Source organism: Globicephala melas, chromosome 4, assembly GCF_963455315.2.
Source record: "Globicephala melas chromosome 4, mGloMel1.2, whole genome shotgun sequence".
Lineage (NCBI taxonomy): Eukaryota > Metazoa > Chordata > Mammalia > Artiodactyla > Delphinidae > Globicephala > Globicephala melas.
In genome coordinates, this window is record NC_083317.1 from 122,826,143 (window position 1) to 122,845,924 (window position 19,782).

The 19,782-nt window shown below is 37.6% G+C and overlaps 1 protein-coding gene across 3 annotated transcripts in view; it reads right to left on the reverse strand.

Annotated features, from left to right (window-relative positions):
• Positions 1–19,782, reverse strand: part of PLS1 (plastin 1) — a 120,013-nt gene that overhangs the window by 33,958 nt on the left and 66,273 nt on the right. For all 3 annotated transcript variants that reach the window (XM_060298519.1, XM_030873303.2, XM_060298520.1), the window contains 5 exons: positions 17,156–17,261; positions 12,140–12,303; positions 10,184–10,313; positions 5,130–5,262; positions 3,611–3,692 (listed from right to left, as the gene is read on the reverse strand). In XM_060298519.1, coding sequence (XP_060154502.1) covers positions 3,611–3,692; positions 5,130–5,262; positions 10,184–10,313; positions 12,140–12,303; positions 17,156–17,225 — 579 coding nt within the window. In that variant the 5' untranslated portion in view covers positions 17,226–17,261. The remainder of the gene's footprint in view (positions 1–3,610; positions 3,693–5,129; positions 5,263–10,183; positions 10,314–12,139; positions 12,304–17,155; positions 17,262–19,782) is intronic.

Consider the following 19,782-nt stretch of genomic DNA (forward strand, 5'->3'; position numbering starts at 1 on the left):
GAGACAGCCTCTGTCAATTTACGCTAGACCAGTAATATGTTTCTCTCTTCATTTCCAAGAGCATAAAGAATGTTTGCTCCGGTTGTGATTCCCCAGAATGCATTAGCTGGGGAAAGAACTGGACTGAAAATTTTTCCAGTAATAGTGTTAATCTTGCAACGACCCATTACATTGACAGCATGGTACTGTGGCCAGAAGAAATATGTAATTTCACCAAATTGACTGTAATAACTAGTGAGAACCAAAACCTTCCACTGCTTTTCTCAGCCTGGACAGTGACAAGGAAACCACACCTTAATGTGACTTTGCACTTATTCCTCTGTCTTCACTGGCATGATTTTATTCTTCCAGGAGAAGAAGGCAAAATATTTGATTGTTCATTGCAGCCACTACTTGCAAGACCTATCAACTCCTCAGTGGAAAGTATCAATGGACAGTTAATACTCTAAAAGATTCTTTGACACCCTCACCTTGAAATCCTCCCCTTGCAATTTCCACCAGTTCTGACTGTTGCATCAGTTGCATCATCATCCTTACCCAGTCATTAGTCTCCTCTCTTCCCCTCTCCCACAGTGAAAGACCCACCTTAAACCACAATTCCAAATCATCAGTTCTAACCTCAGCTTGAAGACACTGCCACAGATTTGCAGGTGGTGTTTTCTCTTACTGCTGTAAGCTGTAAAACTCAGTTTTGTCTTAACAGGTTATGTTGGTGATATATGGAGAACCAGCTTTCGATGTTAATTTTATTCAAAAATGTTGGCTTTACAAGTATAGTAAATGACTTCTGAGTAATTGGCTAAAAATGGATTGAAAATAAGGAGCTAAAATGTGCTTCCTCAAATAAATGGTAGTTTCTAATTGGTAAATACATTATTGCCCTACTGGAAATGAGGGAATGGGATGACCACTGTTGTCTAGAGCAGATTCTAAAGAACAAGAAGTAACAGGAGAACCCCATACAGAGGTTGCTCTCCAAGTCCTAACATGGACAACTGCCCTTCCTTCCTGAAGACCTGTTTTGGGGGGGATAGGCGAGAACAATGGGGAACCTTCAACAACGGAGACATAAGAGAGGTTGTTCCTCCTTGTGTTTCAGTGTCCTAATCTGTAAAATAGGATATCTTACCCTACAGAGATACTAACAAAACAATCAAGCAAACATGGCAGTTTATCTTGGAAAGCCATCCATTCTCTCCCATCTTTTTTGTGTATCAGTGAATTGTCTGTGTCTAAGATAGAGCTCACTTTACCAGGCAGAAAAATTTACACTGCTGTGTGAGATGGTTTCTCATGTCCCTTCTATTTTGATTAACTATCCAACTCTTTACTAACAGTCTCAAATAGGGATTGCAAGTTTTCTTTCTTTTAATTCATACCACTTTGCAAATTTTCGTTTCCAATAAAGCTTCAATTCCAGATGAGTCCACTTTGTGAATGATTTTTTTTAGAGGGCTGTGCTAAACACTTATCGGGTAAGGACAAAGGCATTCTTTGTTATTCAGATTTCATCCTTATTTTACATACCATCACTTTCACTGCATTTGTAATGTCCAAATGAGCTTTATGTTTTCCCTACTTAAAGTGTAATTGAAATTAAGGTCATATATGTGTGTGTACATTTGTAAACATATGTAAGTGTAAAGTATATACATACACACCTGGTATATATGTGAGTATATCAATTGCAATGGAGTTTTTACATTTACAAGGAACAGATTCAATCTCCTATACCTACTCTTGTGTTAGTTTCCTGACTTTTAGGTCCCTAAATCATTGCCATCTGTTTGACTCTTACTCATATAATTATTTTTCTTTCAATAATGACAAACAATCAAAAGAATGCAGCTCAGCAACACATTGGGTAGAAAGAGAGATGACCAAGTATCCAAGATCATAAATGAGTCCTGCTCTTAGCTACCTGATCTCTTTCCCTTGCTTTCATAGTTATTATATGTCATTTTCATCCTTTTATATTTCTCTTCTTTCATACATCATGATACTTTACCAACCTATCATCATGAGGCGAAAAACTATATTATCACAATCTTTTACAAATGAATTAGGCTTCTTCGAGATAAAGTTTCATGGGAAACGGGTAGCTGTCTAGCAGATCTATTCCCAGAGCTCTAAAATTACTGAATAAACAAAACAGATTTAATAACCACAGTAACACTTTGCCCCTTCCCAGAGGGCTATCTTTTCTCATTCTACATTAGTACACTTTTTCAAGCATCTTAGAGACCTCGACTATTATCCCTACTCATATTGGAAGAATGCTATCTCTAAAAACAGAAGTATAAAAAACTTAGCCCCTCAGACCCATCCTATAGTATTGCAAAAATAGTTACAGAATATTTTTCTTCATTTTCTCCAATGAACTGCATATAAGTATTAAAAGTAAAACCGTACAATTAATTTATACAATAGTAAGAAATGTTGCATTTCAGATTCAGGGCCATAAAAAATGGTGTGACACATGCATTCTAAAAATAAGATGTATATTTTCAACAATGATAGATATTAAAGGAAACATCCTGACACAAGATATGAAGGAGAATAAACTTCTGGCAATTGCAGTCAGAAAGGGGCTTCTTCAAGAATGGTAGTTTCTGCTAGGAATATGTAACATTATTGGAAAATGGGGGTCAAGAAAGCCATGTTAGTCAACAGCAAATTCTGTACTACTCAAGAATAACGGGAAATGGGAGGACCCCTTGGATAGTCTGAGACTAACCACATACCACTACTCCAAGGTCATAGCTTCCTTATAGAAGAGCCTTAACAACCTTAGCAAAATCAAGAATTATACCTGCCAATAGAAATAAAGGAAACAGCCTAGCAGTAGCTCACTTTTAATAGCTACAGCTGTGACTAGCACATTAACTTAGTTGCTTATTACTACCACCACATGAGAGTGGCAGTATAGCTTGGTGATTAAAAGGATGGGCTCTGGAGCTAGACTACTGGGACCAGATCCTGCGTCGGCCACTGTGCAACCTCTCAGTGCCTCGGTTTCCTCATCTGTAAAATCACAGCATCCACCTTACTTTAAGGCTGCTGGGAGAAGTCAAAGGGATAATTCATGTGGTGTGTTCAGAACAGTGACTGGTACCTAGTATGTACTGAGTAGATACTGATATTCCTCTATTGATCTAGAGACTTTGAGGGGAAAAGTGTGGTGACTATAAATTCCCGGACTTTAACAAGATCTGAATGGAGAAGCTGACTACAGAACAATCTAGTACAGAAAGAATAGCGAAAATTTTGTGAAATGGTAACACATGTGGTAAAACTGTGGAGTATTCTTATCTCAATCAACCAACAAAAACACTGGCATCAAGCGAATATTCATTAATAAAAATAACTCAGTAACTACAATAGTTGAGGAATATAATCTGGACACTACTTTAAATTTCATCCAACGTACTTTGAATCTTAATTTCTTCATTAAAAAATGCAGCTGAATTTTTACTTAGTAAAAACCTAGTTTTTAATAGGAAACCAAAATTATGTTAAATCAAAGGATTTGCCTGGGCCTAAAGATCCATTAATAAGGGATCCATGATCCTTACAGTAACGTGATTACTAGCAAAGGACAAATACTTACAGAAATAGTGAAAGGGGTGAGCTTCTTCTTATTAATGGCTCTTTCATCAATTGTATCTGGTTCAGATAAGTTGATCATTTTACTAAAGAGAAAATGGGAATAATTTAGTTTAAGACTCCCAGAAATGTTTTCAGTTTATTTTTGCAAGTAGACAATAAAGTTAAATTTTGAAAAGTAACCATCCATTTCTTTGAAAATTATACTATAATTCATGTCAGGGACTTAATTTTAAAAATCTAAGAAATATTCCCTAACCTAAAACACATTCATCATTCACTGCAATTGTAATCTTAGCATTTCCTTCTAACTGTTTTCAAACACTCTTGCATTTTCTTTATGTGAATCTTGCCTTTATTTCCTTTAATGATCATCAACATTCAGCAGCCTGAAATGTTGAATAAAAAAATCCTCAAGAAGGCTAATTTCATAAAGTGATATGAACAGCGTTAAAATTACTGTTGCTGCAGAAAGATGAAGAGCCAGAGACTTGGTCTGAAATTTCGGTAATTCAAACATTTTAAAAGAAACTAATATAAATTTTATCTCTGTATTTTAATAAAGGTAAGAAAATACCCATTCAATTCATAATAGGAATTTCCTCTGAAGGTCAGAGGAACAGATCAGACTTGTAGGTAGAATTCAAGGTATATTGTATACGTAATGTCCTAAAAACTAATATCCTGTACTCATGGATAGTTTTTTATTTTTAACTAAAAAACACAGAAAAAAGACTGAGGAAATGTGCCAGAATAGCAATAATAGCTATTTATGGGTGCTAAGAATATTTGTGGTTTTCTTCTTTGAAAGTCTTCTGTTTTTTTATAAACTTAAAAAATAAGAGATATCTGCTTTGTTCAAAGAAGTACGCTGGGACTTTAGTACACACAACAAGGACAAAGACATGCCCTTAGAGAGTTTACAATCTAGTGAGCAGAAATAGATTGCAAAGAGCCATGGATATGACAAGATTGAATTAAAATGTTAACCTGATTTAAGCACAAATGAGATATATAGTTCTATTATATTTCCTCATGTTCCTGTCCCAGTCAATGATCAACAGCCCCACACTGAGAAGTGAAGAAAGAAACAATGGGGAATTCCCTGGCAGTCCAGTGGTTAGGACTCCATGCTTTCACTGCCAGCAGGACCAGGTTCAATCCCTGGTCGGGGAACTAAGATCCTGCAAGCTGCATGGCACGGCCAAAAAAAAAAAAAGAAAAGAAAGAAACCCTGTGAACATTATTAAATGCATCAGAGGAGTAACTCAAAAGTTTCCTGGCATCGTTAAGGAAACATGAAAAAGATCCCAAATAAGAGATTGCATTTGAAAGAAAATGTTGGAAAATATATAGTACTTGATTTTCTATATAATATATATAAAATATAAAAATTTCAAGACTAATGTAGCTACTTGTTGACTAATTTCAAAAGACAATGGATTCACTGAATTGTAGTTTTCACTGAATGCTCTTCAGTGGACAGTAAGAACATAGTTTCCTTAACGCAATGCTCAACTCACCAAAGAAGGATGCCATCGGCAAGTGATTTGAAAAGACTGCCATCATTGGGATTCATAGGTATGAGATGCTTACAGTCAGCGTCATTCTCCAGGGCTTTGTTTATCCAGTTAACAAAAGCCACTTTTTCTTCCTCTGAAAACAGAAAGTCTTAGTTGGTATACCTCATTTCACAAAATTAATTGCACCGCAAAAATATAATTTTAAATTTCTGTTCAAAAATAATAAATGCCAATTTTTAAAACCTTACTGAAACAATAAAGGGTTTAAGAGGGCGTAGGTTTAAAGAAAAAGGGGAATTCATTCCACTTTTTTCATCTGATATATCAGGGAAGAGTAAGTCATATACCTTAAGTTAGCACAATAAATATTCGGTTTGATTCTAAAATCTTTCCAAATATATATTCCTTCTGAGAGCTAGTGGATCAGGAACCAAACACCAGCGGTCAGATTACACACACACACACACACACACACACACACACACACACACACACATACTCATATATGCCAGGGGGGGAAATACAAGAAACAAATAACCACATCAATAAATTCCACCTGCCCCCCAAAAAACTTCCATAGAGTTGTGATTTGGAACTTACAACAGAAATACTAGTTTTAATCAAGAGTTATTTGAATGCAAAGCGAGAGAGAGGCACGGACATATATACACTACCAAACGTAAGGTAGATAGCTAGTGGGAAGCAGCTGCATAGCACAGGGAGATCAGCTCGGTGCTTTGTGACCACCTAGAGGGGTGGGATAGGGAGGATGGGAGAGAGGGAGACGCAAGAGGGCAGAGATATGGGAACATATGTATATGTATAACTGATTCACTTTGTTATAAAGCAGAAACTAACACACCATTGTAAAGCAATTATACTCCAATAAAGATGTAAAAAAAAAAATTTAAAAAGGGCCATCCGAAAAAAGTGTAAAAACCAGAAAGGCAGGACAGGCCATGGAGAACAGGGAGCCTTGTTACCCTGATGGGTGGGATGTAAATTGCAAACAGCTACTCTGGAGAAGTGTATGGTGTTTCCTAAAACATCTAAAAAACAGAGCTAGAGAGCATAGGGCACTTCCACTCACGGGCGTATATCTTGAGAAAAATAAAAATCAACAAGACACAGCCGCCCCAAAGTTTAGGGCTGCTCTGTTTACAAGAACCTCGACTTCGGTGCACCTTAAATATCCCAGGAAAGAGAAAAATGGATAAAGAAGTTGTGGTACTTATGTACAATGGAATATCACTCAGCCATGAAATCAATGTCATAAGGCCAGTAGCAGTATGAGTGGATTTAGGTATGATGATTCTAAGTGAAATAAGCCACACAGAAAAAGAAACTTATCATGAGATATCACTTATAGAGGGAATGTAAACATGGCTACAATGAACTGAATTACAAAACAAAACAGAGTCTCACATTTAGAAAACACACTTATGCCTGCTCAAGGGGAAAGGTGAGGGGGGGTGATGCATAAAACCAGAGTTTGAAATTAGCACAGATACCCTTCCATAAATCAAATATGTAATAGACAAGACCTACTCCTTGCTCAATGAACTGGACTCAACACCCCCTATTCACCGCAGAGGAATATATCAGACTAGTAAGAATCTTAAAACCTATGTGTTGGTATGTCTCCGCAAGAGAATCAAGTGTGTGTAGAGCGGCATAAACATAGCAGTGAAAATCAGCTAAACCCCATTATAAAAATAAATTTCAAAAAAGAAAAAAGTTATTTGAATGAATAAAATAGCTCCATTTCTGTAGAATTTCTATTATAAGAAATGAAGACCCAACGCAGCCAAAAATAAATCAATAAATTTATTTTAAAAATAATAAAAAGGGGCTTCCCTGGTGGCACAGTGGTTGAGAGTCCGTCTGCGGATGCAGCGGACGCGGGTTCGTGTCCCAGTCCGGGAAGATCCCACATGCCGTGGAGCGGCTGAGCTTGCGCGTCCGGAGCCTGTGCTCCGCAGCGGGAGAGGCCGCAACAGTGAGAGGCCCGCGTACCGCAAAAAAAAAAAAATAATAATAATAATAATAAAAAGTAAAAAAAAAAAAAAGAAAAGAAAACTGACACATCTAGATACCAGTCCTATTCTCAGCCATCTTCATCCTCAACTTCTCAATCCATGGCTTCCAGCATAAAAACAGTGATCTTTAGGCAGAAAAAATTGTTGGGCTATGCAGTGGGGAAAACAGGAAGGAACTTAAAGGAAAAATGGTCTACTGCCTCATTATTATTATGTAAATATAAAAATGATTTAACAATATAAAACTTAAAGGAAAATAATTTCCATCACAGGGTAGCTGGCCTTTCTCTTTATTGCCCCAATTCCTAGAACTAGGTAATTTTCCTAAGGGCATATTTGGTAGATACCCCCAAATTCAATCCAACACACACACACAATCAATAAAGACACAAACATTTACTTTTGTAGGTATCATTATCTGCCTTCTTATCTTCTTACCTCACTATACATACCTGCTTAGGGACTTAGAATCTAGGGATTTAAAGATCACTAAGATACTGTACCTCTCATCAAGGAATTTTTAGGGTAGTGATAAGATAAAACAGATATACGAAGAAATGCAACTAAAGGGAAATGAACATACCACAAGAGTGATACAAGTAATGTTTCAGGGAATTTAAGGAAAGAATCATTTCTCATTAGGTTGATCAAGAAAAGGCTTTATGGAGAAGGTACTAGTTGAAAGATAGATATTCAATAGGTGTAGATGGTCAGGGAAAGGAAATGTGTTCCAGGTATAGGAACCAGGAATGAGACACCACTTCCCAACTACTGGATGGCTGTAATAAACAAAATAGACAATAACAAGTGTCGACGAGAATGTGGAGGAATTGGAACTTTCATACCTTGCTCGTGGGAATGTACATGTGTGGCCACTTTGGAAAACAGTTTGGCAGTTCTTTAAAATGTTAAACACAGAGTTACCAAAAGACCACTCCTAGGTATATACCTAAGAGAATTCAAAGCATATGTCCACACAAAAAATGTGTACACTAGTGTTCATACAGAATTATTCATAATAACCAAAAAGTGGAAACAACCCAAAAATCTATCAGCTGATGAAAGGATAAGCAAAACGTGATATTAGCCACAGAACAGAAATTATTCAGCAATAAAAAAGAATGAAGTACGATACATGCCACAACATGAATGATACTTGAAAATATTATGTCAGGGAAGAAGCCCGTCAAGTGAAAGGCCACTACTGTATAATTTCATTTACATGAAATTTCCAGAATAGGCAAATCTATACAAATAAAAAGTAGATTAATGGTTGCCAGAGCCTGGGGGGAGGGGTAAATGGGGAGTGGCTGCTAGTGAGCATGGGGTTTCTCTATGGAGTAATGAAAGTGTTCTAAAATTACAGGGTGCTAATGACTGTACAACTCTGAATATATTAAAAACTACTGAACTATACTTTCAAAGGATGAATTTATGGTATCTCAATTATATCTCAAATAAAGCTGTTCTTTTTTTTTTTTTTTTTTTTTTTTTGCGGTTCTCGGGCCTCTCACTGCTGTGGCCTCTCCCGTTGCGGAGCACAGGCTCCGGACGCACAGGCTCAGTGGCCGTGACTCACGGGCCCACCCACTCTGCGGCATGTGGGATCTTCCAGGGCTGGGGCACAAACCCGCGTCCCCTGCATCGTCAGGCAGACTCCCAACCACTGCGCCACCAGGGAAGCCCAAGCTGTTCTTTTTTTAAAAGCCATTAAATGTTCTGTATCTGGTTCTAAATAATGGTTACATGGGTGTATTCATAGGTTAAAAAAATCCTCCCATTATACTTAAGAATAAGGCACTGTATGCACTTTACTCTGTGCATCTTGTACCTCAATAAACAAGCTAAAAAAATAATCTACGGTGATAGACATCAGAAAGTGGACAGTTACTGTTAGAGGCAAGAGGGAGACACTCAGGTGATAGAAATGTTGTGTTTTGATCTGGTTGGCAGTTGCATGAATGCAGCTACATGATGTATACACATGTGAAAACTCATTGAGCTGTATATGTAAGATCACAGTACTTTGCTAAATGCATACGATACCTTAATAAAAAGTTTTTTTTTTTTTTTTAATGGAGAAGCCATTTCATTAGAATGGACAGGCAGAAATAGAGTTAAGGAGTAAGTACCTTTCAAGAAATGGAGTTATAGACCACTGCCTTCCCCACTACACTTCCCTAGTGGGAAAAAGTTAGGAAAATATATATAGTGCGTAGGAGAAGTGTGAGTATACTGTTGGAGGAAAATCCATTTAGAAAGGAAGAGAACCAAGAGGATAATTAACAAATTCAGATCTCAAAGGAAGAAAGAGGGGGGAAAGTTAAAGTGAGTTTTTTATCAAAAATTTTAAAAGCATAGTTCTAATTATGTTAACATGAACAAAAGGAACTTGGCCAAAGGTTTTTAGGCATCTTGATCCTGAGAAGCAAGCTTAGCATGGGGCAAGCCATCTCCTCTTAGGAGTTAATGCGACTCTGGATTTCCCACTGGGCAACAATCCAGTGATCCTATCAGATCAAGCAAATCAGGTGCTGTGCTCTACCAGTCATTTGGTTGCTTGATAAAAGATGAATCAGGAATCTCAGTTCCCCAAAATGGAACGTCCTCGCAATAAACCTCTCCACCATCCCTAAAATAGGTCTAAAGTAAACTCATCTCACGGGTCAGGATGAAAAATCCATTCCAAGGTCATGATTAAACACATTCAGTGCTGAAATATAAATAACTTCTACTTTGCTGTTTCTAATTCTGTTATCCACTGTTCCTGACACATAGTAAAAACTCATTTATTGTTACTTACCATAAATTCTAGGATTTTGCATTCTGACGCCTCTGAAATTATGACACATTTCAAATCTGATGGCACTTTATAATTTAGTCTCATTTTCCCTCAAGGACACATAAAACAATGGTGCGAATTACAGTAAATGGCATCTTAGATTTGATGACATACAGGACTTGTTGAATGAACCAATGATTGAAAGATTAAATTTGGAGCAGGCGGTTGGTTACCTGAATAAGAATGCTGTGTGCCCTCACTGGAAATGGATGAAGTTCCTCCAATAGCAGTAATCCCTTCTCTTTTGTTAATTATTTTTCTGAATGTTTTGCTGATGTCTTTGCTTTTTAACTCTTGCATTAGCTGCAATGGGAGAGAAGTAAAATTGACTCTTGATTAAATAACCATTAAAATCCGTGCAACGTAAAGGATAGTTATTTATTCGGAATGACATCGAAATAAATACTAATCAGTTGTTCTTGCACTTATTGCTTGTGTAGACAGATAACTCTCATGTCATTTTATAACAACACAAAATGGACAAATGTTTGCACCCCAACCTATAATTAAACTCAAAGTGTACACACTGAAACTGTTCGCCTAGACTTGCCATGGTCTTTTGTACTAAAAACTAAAGAATAACTAGCTACATGATGAAGATTTTAAAATGCCTTAACAAAGATATTATCCCATCTGAACAGCTCAAACGTATACATGTTAAAGTCAAGAAGTCAGCTTTTGTTGGAAATTACACAGGCGTAGAGAGAAACGCCCTCTGTCAGTCCCTCTGTCACTGGCTACCCTAGAGCCCGGATAAACTGAATTCAATCAGTTCTCCATGCAGCAGACAAAGTGAGTTTTAAAAAATGCAAATCTGATCATGTCAATTCATACTCTATTCCACTGGCTTCCTACTGCTCTTAGGATAAAAACAAAAATCCTACAAGACCGTGATGACCTGACTCACTTCTCTAGCCGCATTCCTAACCCTTAGCATCTCAGCTCCAGCCACACTGATGTTTTTTTCAAGTGCTTGAGAGCACTCACCACCCCTAAAGGCACAGAGACTCTACACATGCTGTTACCTCTGCCTGCCTTGCACAGTACTCATTTCCCCCACCTGCCCCTTTTATCTGATCCTTCAGATCGCAACTCAGTCTTCACAGCTTCAGGGACAGTCTTCCATTTCCCTGAATCTGAGTTCCCTAACTCCCCACCAAGTTCACTTCCTCCTACTACAAACTTTCAAGGGACCTGTCCTGCTCTGTCACAGCATTTATCACAGTTATCTTTTATCCATCTGTGTGATTCCGTCTTCCCCTCCACCTGTAAACTCCATGAAAGCTGAGCTACATCTCTTTTTGTTCATCACATTTCTCACAGTGCCTGAGTTCCTGGCAAGAAAGGAGCTCAGATATTTGCCAGATGAATAAAGAATGAAAAGCAGACAATTTCTATTTCATAAATATTTATTCAATTATATTAGTGAATAAATTAGTTCATTAATCTTCATGTGAAAAACACAGTCATGGTGGTGTTGATGGAAGGTAGTGACAGCTCTTCCTCAACCGCCAGCTGGCAATGGCAACTCAGTCATCTCTCTCAGCCTGAGAGGTTTGAAATACCTGATACACAATATTCAGTTCTATTTTTCTTTTATTGGTGGAGTCATATATTATTTTGCATCTTCTTCAGTTCCCTGAGTCTCAAGGTAGTTTAATAAAGAAACCACAGTTGGCATCAAAATTCACCCGGTGGCTTTACCAAAACTGAAGATATAACCAATCACAAGGAAACAACCGGTTTCTAGGAGGTATATCTTCCATACCTTAGCTATTTCAGTTACAAAAAAATATTCCACTTCACAAGACCAAGTACTAAGATACGAAAATATTCTGCATACAGAGATAGTCAATAAGCATTTAAATTCAACTGTAGTTTTAGTAGGGCATGAAAGATTATTATCTAAACCTGACTTCAATTCCAACAATTTGAGAATAATTTTTTCCTTTGTTTTATGAATTATCTGTGGAAATTATTGTTGTTATTGTTATCATCATCATCATCACTTTAAAGCAGTGCATTATCTGGTCTCTGAAGCCAGATTTAACCAAAAAGAGCAATGACATTACTGAAATTCTGCTTGAAGCAAAACAATCAGTAGCCAGGAGAGTATTTAGATTACTTACTGACACAAACTCTTCGAAGCTGATTTTCCCATCTTTGTTGTTGTCAGCAACTGCTAGAATTTTCTCCACGATTTCGCGAACCTTGTAGCCAGGCAGAGGAAGGCTTGCTTCCTTAAACAGGTCCTGGAGTTCATAGTCACTGACATACCCACTGTTGTCAATATCTAAAAAGATAAATTATGAGCTATCAAATATCACTTGTACCCTGTTGGAGATCTGCACTCAGAAGGCTGTTTGGGGACTTCCCTGGTGGTCCAGTGGTTAAGAATCCGCCTTCCAGTGCAGGGGATGCGGGTTCGATCCCTGCTTGGGGACCTAAGATCCCACATGCCACAGGACAACTAAGCCCGTGTGCTGCAACCACTGAGCCCACGCACTCTGGAGCCCACGCACCACAACTAGAGAGAAGCCTGCATGCCGCAATGAAGAGCCTGCATGCTGCAACTAAGACCCAACGTAGCCAAATAAATAAATATTAAAAGAAAAAAAAAAAAAGAAGGCTGTTTGGGAGACTCACAGGCAGGCAGAACATTTCAGGTTTGTTTCACAAGTGGCAATAATCTTTTCTCCTACACCTGAATTGTACAAGGTATACTATATACTTTACCAAAAAAATTCATATTTAATGAACTTTACCCCCATAGATTTAGGGCTACCATATGTATTTTAAGTGTATAATAAGGACATTGTGCTGACAGACGAAAAACTCAGGTTTAGCACATGACTAAGTTTCAAAGAATTAAGCATGGGGAGGTCTCAGATATCTAGAAAAAATATAGCAGCATCGGTCATAGGGGAACACCCACCCAGACTTTGACTTCTTTATGTAATTTACGAAATGGAAATCTGGTCCCACATTCCATATAAAATATGTGCATCATGTAAAATACACATAAGGCACTTCTGGTCTACATTTCACTTGGTGACAGTTCTGTTTCACTTGTCAATAATTCACTGCTTCTTCATTAGGTATTTATGATACCATTATGTAGGCCAAATGATGTTTGATGTCATTTTGAGATTAAGTGTTCAAGAAATAATTTCACACCTACATTTGGACTTTTGGAAATAGGTTTCCAGGTGTTTTCACATCATCACTGAGATACCCTTCCCTGGGTTTTCCCTAGAGACTGGATATCAATTCTTGATACAGAACAAAGGCAACACAAAACACTTCTGGCCAGAGTTGGCAACAGGGCTTTGGATTGTTTGGTTAGTTGCCTGGATCCACCTTGTATAGGCTGTCTTTACTCATCTGGTAGTAGTTGCTTTGTTTCCTATATTTCTCTTTCCTCAGTATAAGAGCTATTAACACTAAAACTGAATGAATTACAAGACAGAAACTTTTCTTTTAAACTCTTATACACAAGTTTTAGAATTAATACTGTTCAGAATGATGAAAAATTTCTAAACTAGAATCTACCAAGAACCAAAATAGTGCTATAATCTCAAAAGGAAGCTAAATTGCAATAATTGCTTTCTTTGAATTTAGAGTAAAATCTCATTATTTAGTACATCACCAGTTCAGAATTGTTTCCTATAATTCTGAAATAGACAAATAGACTAGGCAGACTTACTGCCTACCAGCACTGTGGTGGGGAGTATTTAAAAATAAACAAGATCAAGAAAAAGTTACTTACATGCTATCCGTCATGCTAAACTATCATTAAGAGTTAGGGCTCTGAAGATGGACAGATCTGTGTGTTTAAATCTCAACTCCATCCCTACAACCTCTGTGGTTTGGGTGTGACATGACAAGAAATAATAGATACCACTTAATGAGCACATATTCTGTGCCAAGTGATTTGTTAAGAACTTCACTTATCTAATGAAATCCTTACAACTTTGAGGTAGTTAATAATATTATTCTAATTTTAAAGATGAGGAAATCAAGCCTTAGGATAAATAGCCATAAAATCACAGTTTAAAAAGAGACAAGGCTTTCCTACAACTCAACAACAAAACAACAAACAACCTGATTTAAAAATGGGCAAAAGACTCGAATAGACATTTCTCCAAAGAAGACATACAAATAGCCAGTAAGCACATGAAAAGATATTCAACATCACTAATCATCAGGGAAATGCAAATCAAAACCACAATGAGATATTTTATACTCATGAAGATAGCTGTTGCAAAAACAAACAAACAAACAAAAACAGAAAGTAATAATCATTGGCATGGATTTGAAGAAACTAGAACCCTTGAGCATTGCTGGTAGGAGTTAAAACGGTACAGCCACTGTTGGAAACCGTTTGGTAGTTCCTCAAAAAAATTAAACAGAATTAAATTATCCAGCAATTTCACTTCTGAGTATATACCAAAAATAACTGAAGAGAGAGACTTGAACAGATATTTGTACACCCATGTTCATAGTAACATTACTCACAATAGCCAATAGGGTAGAAACAACTCAGAAGCCCATCAACAGATGAATGGATAAACAAAATGTAGTAGAGACATACAGTGGAATGTTATTCCATCTTAAAAAGGAAATTCTGACACATGCTACAACATAGATGAACCCTGAAGACATTATGCTAAGTGAAATAAACCAGTTACAGAAAAACAAATATTATATGATTCCACTTATATGAGCTACCTAGAGTAGCCAAATTCACAGAGACCAAAGTAGAATGGTGGTAACCCCAGGGGGCAGGCATGTGGGGGAGGTGGATTGTTGAGGAGTTAGTCTTTAATAATTTTTAATGAGTATAGTTTCAGTTTGGGAAGATGAAAAAGTTCTAGAAATAGATGGTGGTGAAAGTTGCATAACAATGTGAATCTACTTAATGCCAACAAACTGTACACTTGAAAATGGTTAAAATGGTAAATTTTATGTTATGTATATTTTACCACAATTGGGGAAAAAAAGACAAATATTTTAACCTCTCACTTCTCCCTAGAGACCCAAAAATATCCCATCTAGCAAGGTTGGATGGGCATGTCCCTCTGCCTCTGAGAAAAGTTGTTTGGTACAAATTAGCAGAGGATTACTGAGTTCATGAGTAAAAATTTATCTTATACATAAAGTAAGGAAGTATAAATTCTGCTAGTGTTAGCACTTCCCTCACACAGAGCAAATTATCTTGCTGTCAGAACTGTTCCATCAATGAATTATTTATTCAAAATATCATTAAATAAATATTGCAAGATTATATGTCCATGAGATATAAAGATTAAAGTTGGTGTGTGAAATAGAACTAATTCATTCGTTTTACTAAGACCGAGGTAGCACTTTTATTCAAGCTGCCAAACTGTACCTATAAAATAATGAAAAATACCAAACTAGGAGATACATTTTTATTACTTCCTCTGTTTCAATGCTCGAAATGAGCAGAACATTTCAATAATTGCCCAATTTTTGTCTTGGAAAGACATTGTGCACTGCATACAATACTCCATAAAATGTATTTTTAACAATAACTTTTTAGAAATCATGCAATGCTCTACTGCCTGCAAAATAACGAGCCTAAGGCGGCCACCATGTGGACTGTATTCTGAAGGTCTGAGTTACTCTGGAAACAGCTGTGCAGGGAGAAGTGGAAAGGCCCAGAGATTTGTAGAATTCACTTTATTTCATAACAACAGTTTGTAAGTCACGAGCTTCCTGAGAACTTTACTCATTTGTTTTTTCAGAGAGAGCTTTATTTTTTAAAACTTAAATCTTTCTTTCTTTATCTTGATCTCTGAAACTTCTGCACTGCATTTCACCTACATTAATTTTAGTCATTATTCACTAGGTTTGTGAGAAATCTAGGCACAAGACCAACTGTGATCATTCCATCCTCCCTGGTCTACCCTCTGACTCTGCTTTCCAGAGTGCTCGAATGCACCAGCAAAGGAGCCCATTGAGGCAGGGGCAAGGTTGAGGGTGTTACCATCTCAATATCTATTCACTACACTCATCTTTCCCTAGGTTCACCTTTCACTTGCACGCATGTACAGACTAGAGCAAAAGATGATATTCATATTCTCAAGGGTTTCCTAAAATCAAAATGCAGAAGAATCGTGATCTGACAGAGGATGGGGGAATTTTTTGGAAGAAAAAGACAAAGCTGTCAAAATGATGTCATAAAGACAAAACACTGAATGGCCTTAAAAGTGAAAGAAGAAATATAAGAGGTGTGGCCTTTAAAAGCAACACTAAGCTTTTTAAATTATGCATGAGGGAGAAGGAAAATAAGACATATGGCCTTTAAAAATTATATCAAGGGCTTCCCTGGTGGCACAGTGGTTAAGAATCCGCCTGCCAATGCAGGGGACACGGGTTCGAGCCCTGGTCCGGGAAGATCCCACATGCTGCAGAGCAGCTTCGCCTGTGCACCACAACTACTGATCCTGCACTCTAGAGCCCGTGAGACACAACTACTGAGCCCACATGCTACAACTACTGAAGCCCGCGTGCCTAGAGCCCGTGCTCTGCAACAAGAAGCCACTGCAATGAGAAGCCTGCGCACTGCAACGAAGAGTAGCCCCCGCTCGCCACAGCTAGAGAAAGCCTGCACGTAGCAACAAAGACCCAATGCAGCCAAAAAGAAAAAAATTAAATAAATAAATTTTTTAAAAGATTTTTAAAAAATAAAATAAAAAATAAAAACTATATCAAGATTTTAAAATATTCTGCGTGAAGGCAAAATGTGTTATTGTTCGTGGCAAACACATGGAGGCCAGAGTTCAGCTTACAGACAAGGAAGTGTTTCTATATTTTCTCTGTAATGAGAAGATCATGTTAAGCATATTTAGTTACACTGTCATTCATTAACCTGGTGTATTCTCTGCAAAGAAATGATCAAAGAATTCAAAGTCCAATTCTCCTAGAAATTCAAGCCAGTCTTAGTCTATCTTTCAGAAAGAAAGAAAGAATCCAGTGAAACCAAGATGGGAAAAAAAAAAAAAGGAATAAATCTGGGGGTTAAGGGGTGGTGGTGGAAGCAATAGAAGGTACTGTTCCATTCCTGGAAGGCTGGTATCAAGCAGAATAGTAACTGTGTATTTAGTTTTTCTCAAGCATACCTATTTTATTAAATGCTTCTTGTAGTTCTTCCAGCTCCTCCCGAGAAATGGTGGTGGTGCTGTTCTCCATCTCTGAGTAGGAAAGACTATCTTCAGGTCTTTATATCTAGGAAAAGCAATGTTAGAAAAAGAACGTTAGCCCTCTGGAAACATTTACGTAAGCAGTAACAGAGGACACAGGCAGTAAAATATCTAGAAGAAATCACCTGAGAGGTCTGGCTGACAAGAAACAACTAGGAATAGATCCCCTGATAATACTCTTTCCCAGCACAGGTGAGCCAGACAATAACTGAGATTCAGTAAAGGGAAGAAACACCGGTTTTCCACACCCTGTGCTTATCCAGGGCATAGGCATTTCTCAATGGTTTGTATAATTTTCATTTACATTTGACCCACTGTTTCAGTAAAAGAAGCATTTCAAGTTGAGGAAAGTATAGCATTTAAAAATATAAAGGGTGTGGTTGGAAAGTAAAATTTTAGGACATGAATAATGTCCACAAAAAGAATAAAGTTAGAGCTGGATCATCTTGGATGGAGCTTGCGGCTCTAATGTTTAACTTTACAGCATTCAACCATTGCCACCTCCTTTCCCTTTCCCTGTGCTAGGTCTTTCCCAGATCTGCAGGGCCCTTCTTACTCTGAGCAGGTGAGACAAACTAAAACAAACAAACAAAAATGATGTAAAACTGGCTTGTAAGAAAAGAAAGCATGTAATATTCATTATAGAAAATAATTGGTAGCAAAGGCCCAAATCAGAAATTTTAAATTAGCCACAATCCTACTATCCAGAAATATCAACTAGTACATTTTGTTATCTACATCTTTCTGGTTTGCTTTTCAAATGCACCTGTACCTTTACTGCGGGGTGAAAATCTGAGTATATTATAATTTTTTGTACTAATACATTGTATGTATCAACATAATATTTAATGGCCACATAGTACTATGTCATAACTTATTTGGTAAATCCCTTGTTTCGTGGTATTTGCATTGCTTCCAATTTTGCATTATAAACAAATGCTACAATGAACATTCTTACAGATAAAGCTCTGTACAGATCCATGTTTATTGCTGTAGATAAATATTTCAAGATGGAATTACTTACTATTTTTTTCTTTTGGCTGTGCCGCACGGCTTACGGGGATCTTAGTTCCCTGACCAGGGATTGAACTCGGGCCAAGACAGTGAAAGTGCCGAGTCCTAGCCACTGGACCACCAGGGAATTCCCAAGAATTACTTACATTTTTAACGCTTCTAATATATAGCAGAACAACTCATTTTTAAAATGACTTCATGGTTTGACTATTCAATGTAAAGTTATAGATGAATACAAATCATATATTCCTCTTAAACGCACCTAATTACATTAAAGTTATACATATTTCAGAAAGTAAGTGAAAATGAGCGTTTTATAAGATAATAAGAACTGAAGCCAAGCAGGAAATTCTCTTTTTTTACACACATATTTATATAAGAGGTTCAACATCATCCCTGAACATTCCTAATTTGGGGGTTAAGCACATAATTTTTTTTATTATTATTATTTTTTATTATTATTTCTGGGTGCATTGGGTCTTCGTTGCTGCTCGAGGGCTTTCTCTAGTTGTGGCGAGTGGGGGCTACTCTTTGTTGTGGTGCGCAGGCTTCTCATTGCGTTGGCTTCTCTTGTTGCAGAGCATGGGCTCTAGGCGCATGGGCTTCAGTAGTTGTGGCATGCGGGCTCAGTAGTTGTGGCTTGCGGGCTTATTTGCTCCGCAGCATGTGAGATCTTCCCAGACCAGGAATTGAACCCGTGTCCCCTGCATTGGCAGGTGGATTCTTAACCACTGAGCCACCAGGGAAGTCCCAGCACATAATTTTTTTTTTCTTTTTTTTTTTGGCGGTACGCGGGCCTCTCACTGTTGTGGCCTCTCCCGTTGCGGAGCACAGGCTCCGGACGCACAGGCTCAGCGGCCATGGCTCACGGGCCCAGCCGCTCCACGGCGTGTGGGATCTTCCCGGACTGGGGTACGAACCCGTGTCCCCTGCATTGGCAGGCAGACTCCCAACCACTGCACCACCAGGGAAGCCCTGCTCATTTTTTAATTAGGTTGTTTTGGGTTTAACTGGAATTCTTACTTCCTGGATGCAATTTCTTACATGTCAGCATTTAAATACATGTCCACATTTTTATTTAATTCTCACTGTTACAATGTTTTACTGTATTTAATACTATTTACAGGCATACTCATTTTGTGTTGAAAGAGATGACACAATCCTTTTAGGATTTTTAAGGATAACCCCCAGTCTGCAAAATGCTAATTCTGTCATGGCTGGCTTTGACTCTCTGTGGTTTTGGATATCCTGCATATCCTTTCCCATATTCAAAATGGTTTCTATCCCTTGTCTCAAAGTTTTAAAAATAGTGCTCCAATTTTAGCATTCACACTCCACAGAAAGGCTGCAAATTAACAGTCCTTGTGTTGACCTTGCATTTGAAATGATAAATATACCTGGAGTTCTATTCTTTGCTCAAGCCTGTTCAACTGTATGTCACTTCTTAATTACATAAAATATTTTTATTCTCCCACAATCAGACAAAACCAGCACATAAACGCAGTGAAAAAACAATTTACCCAAATGATATT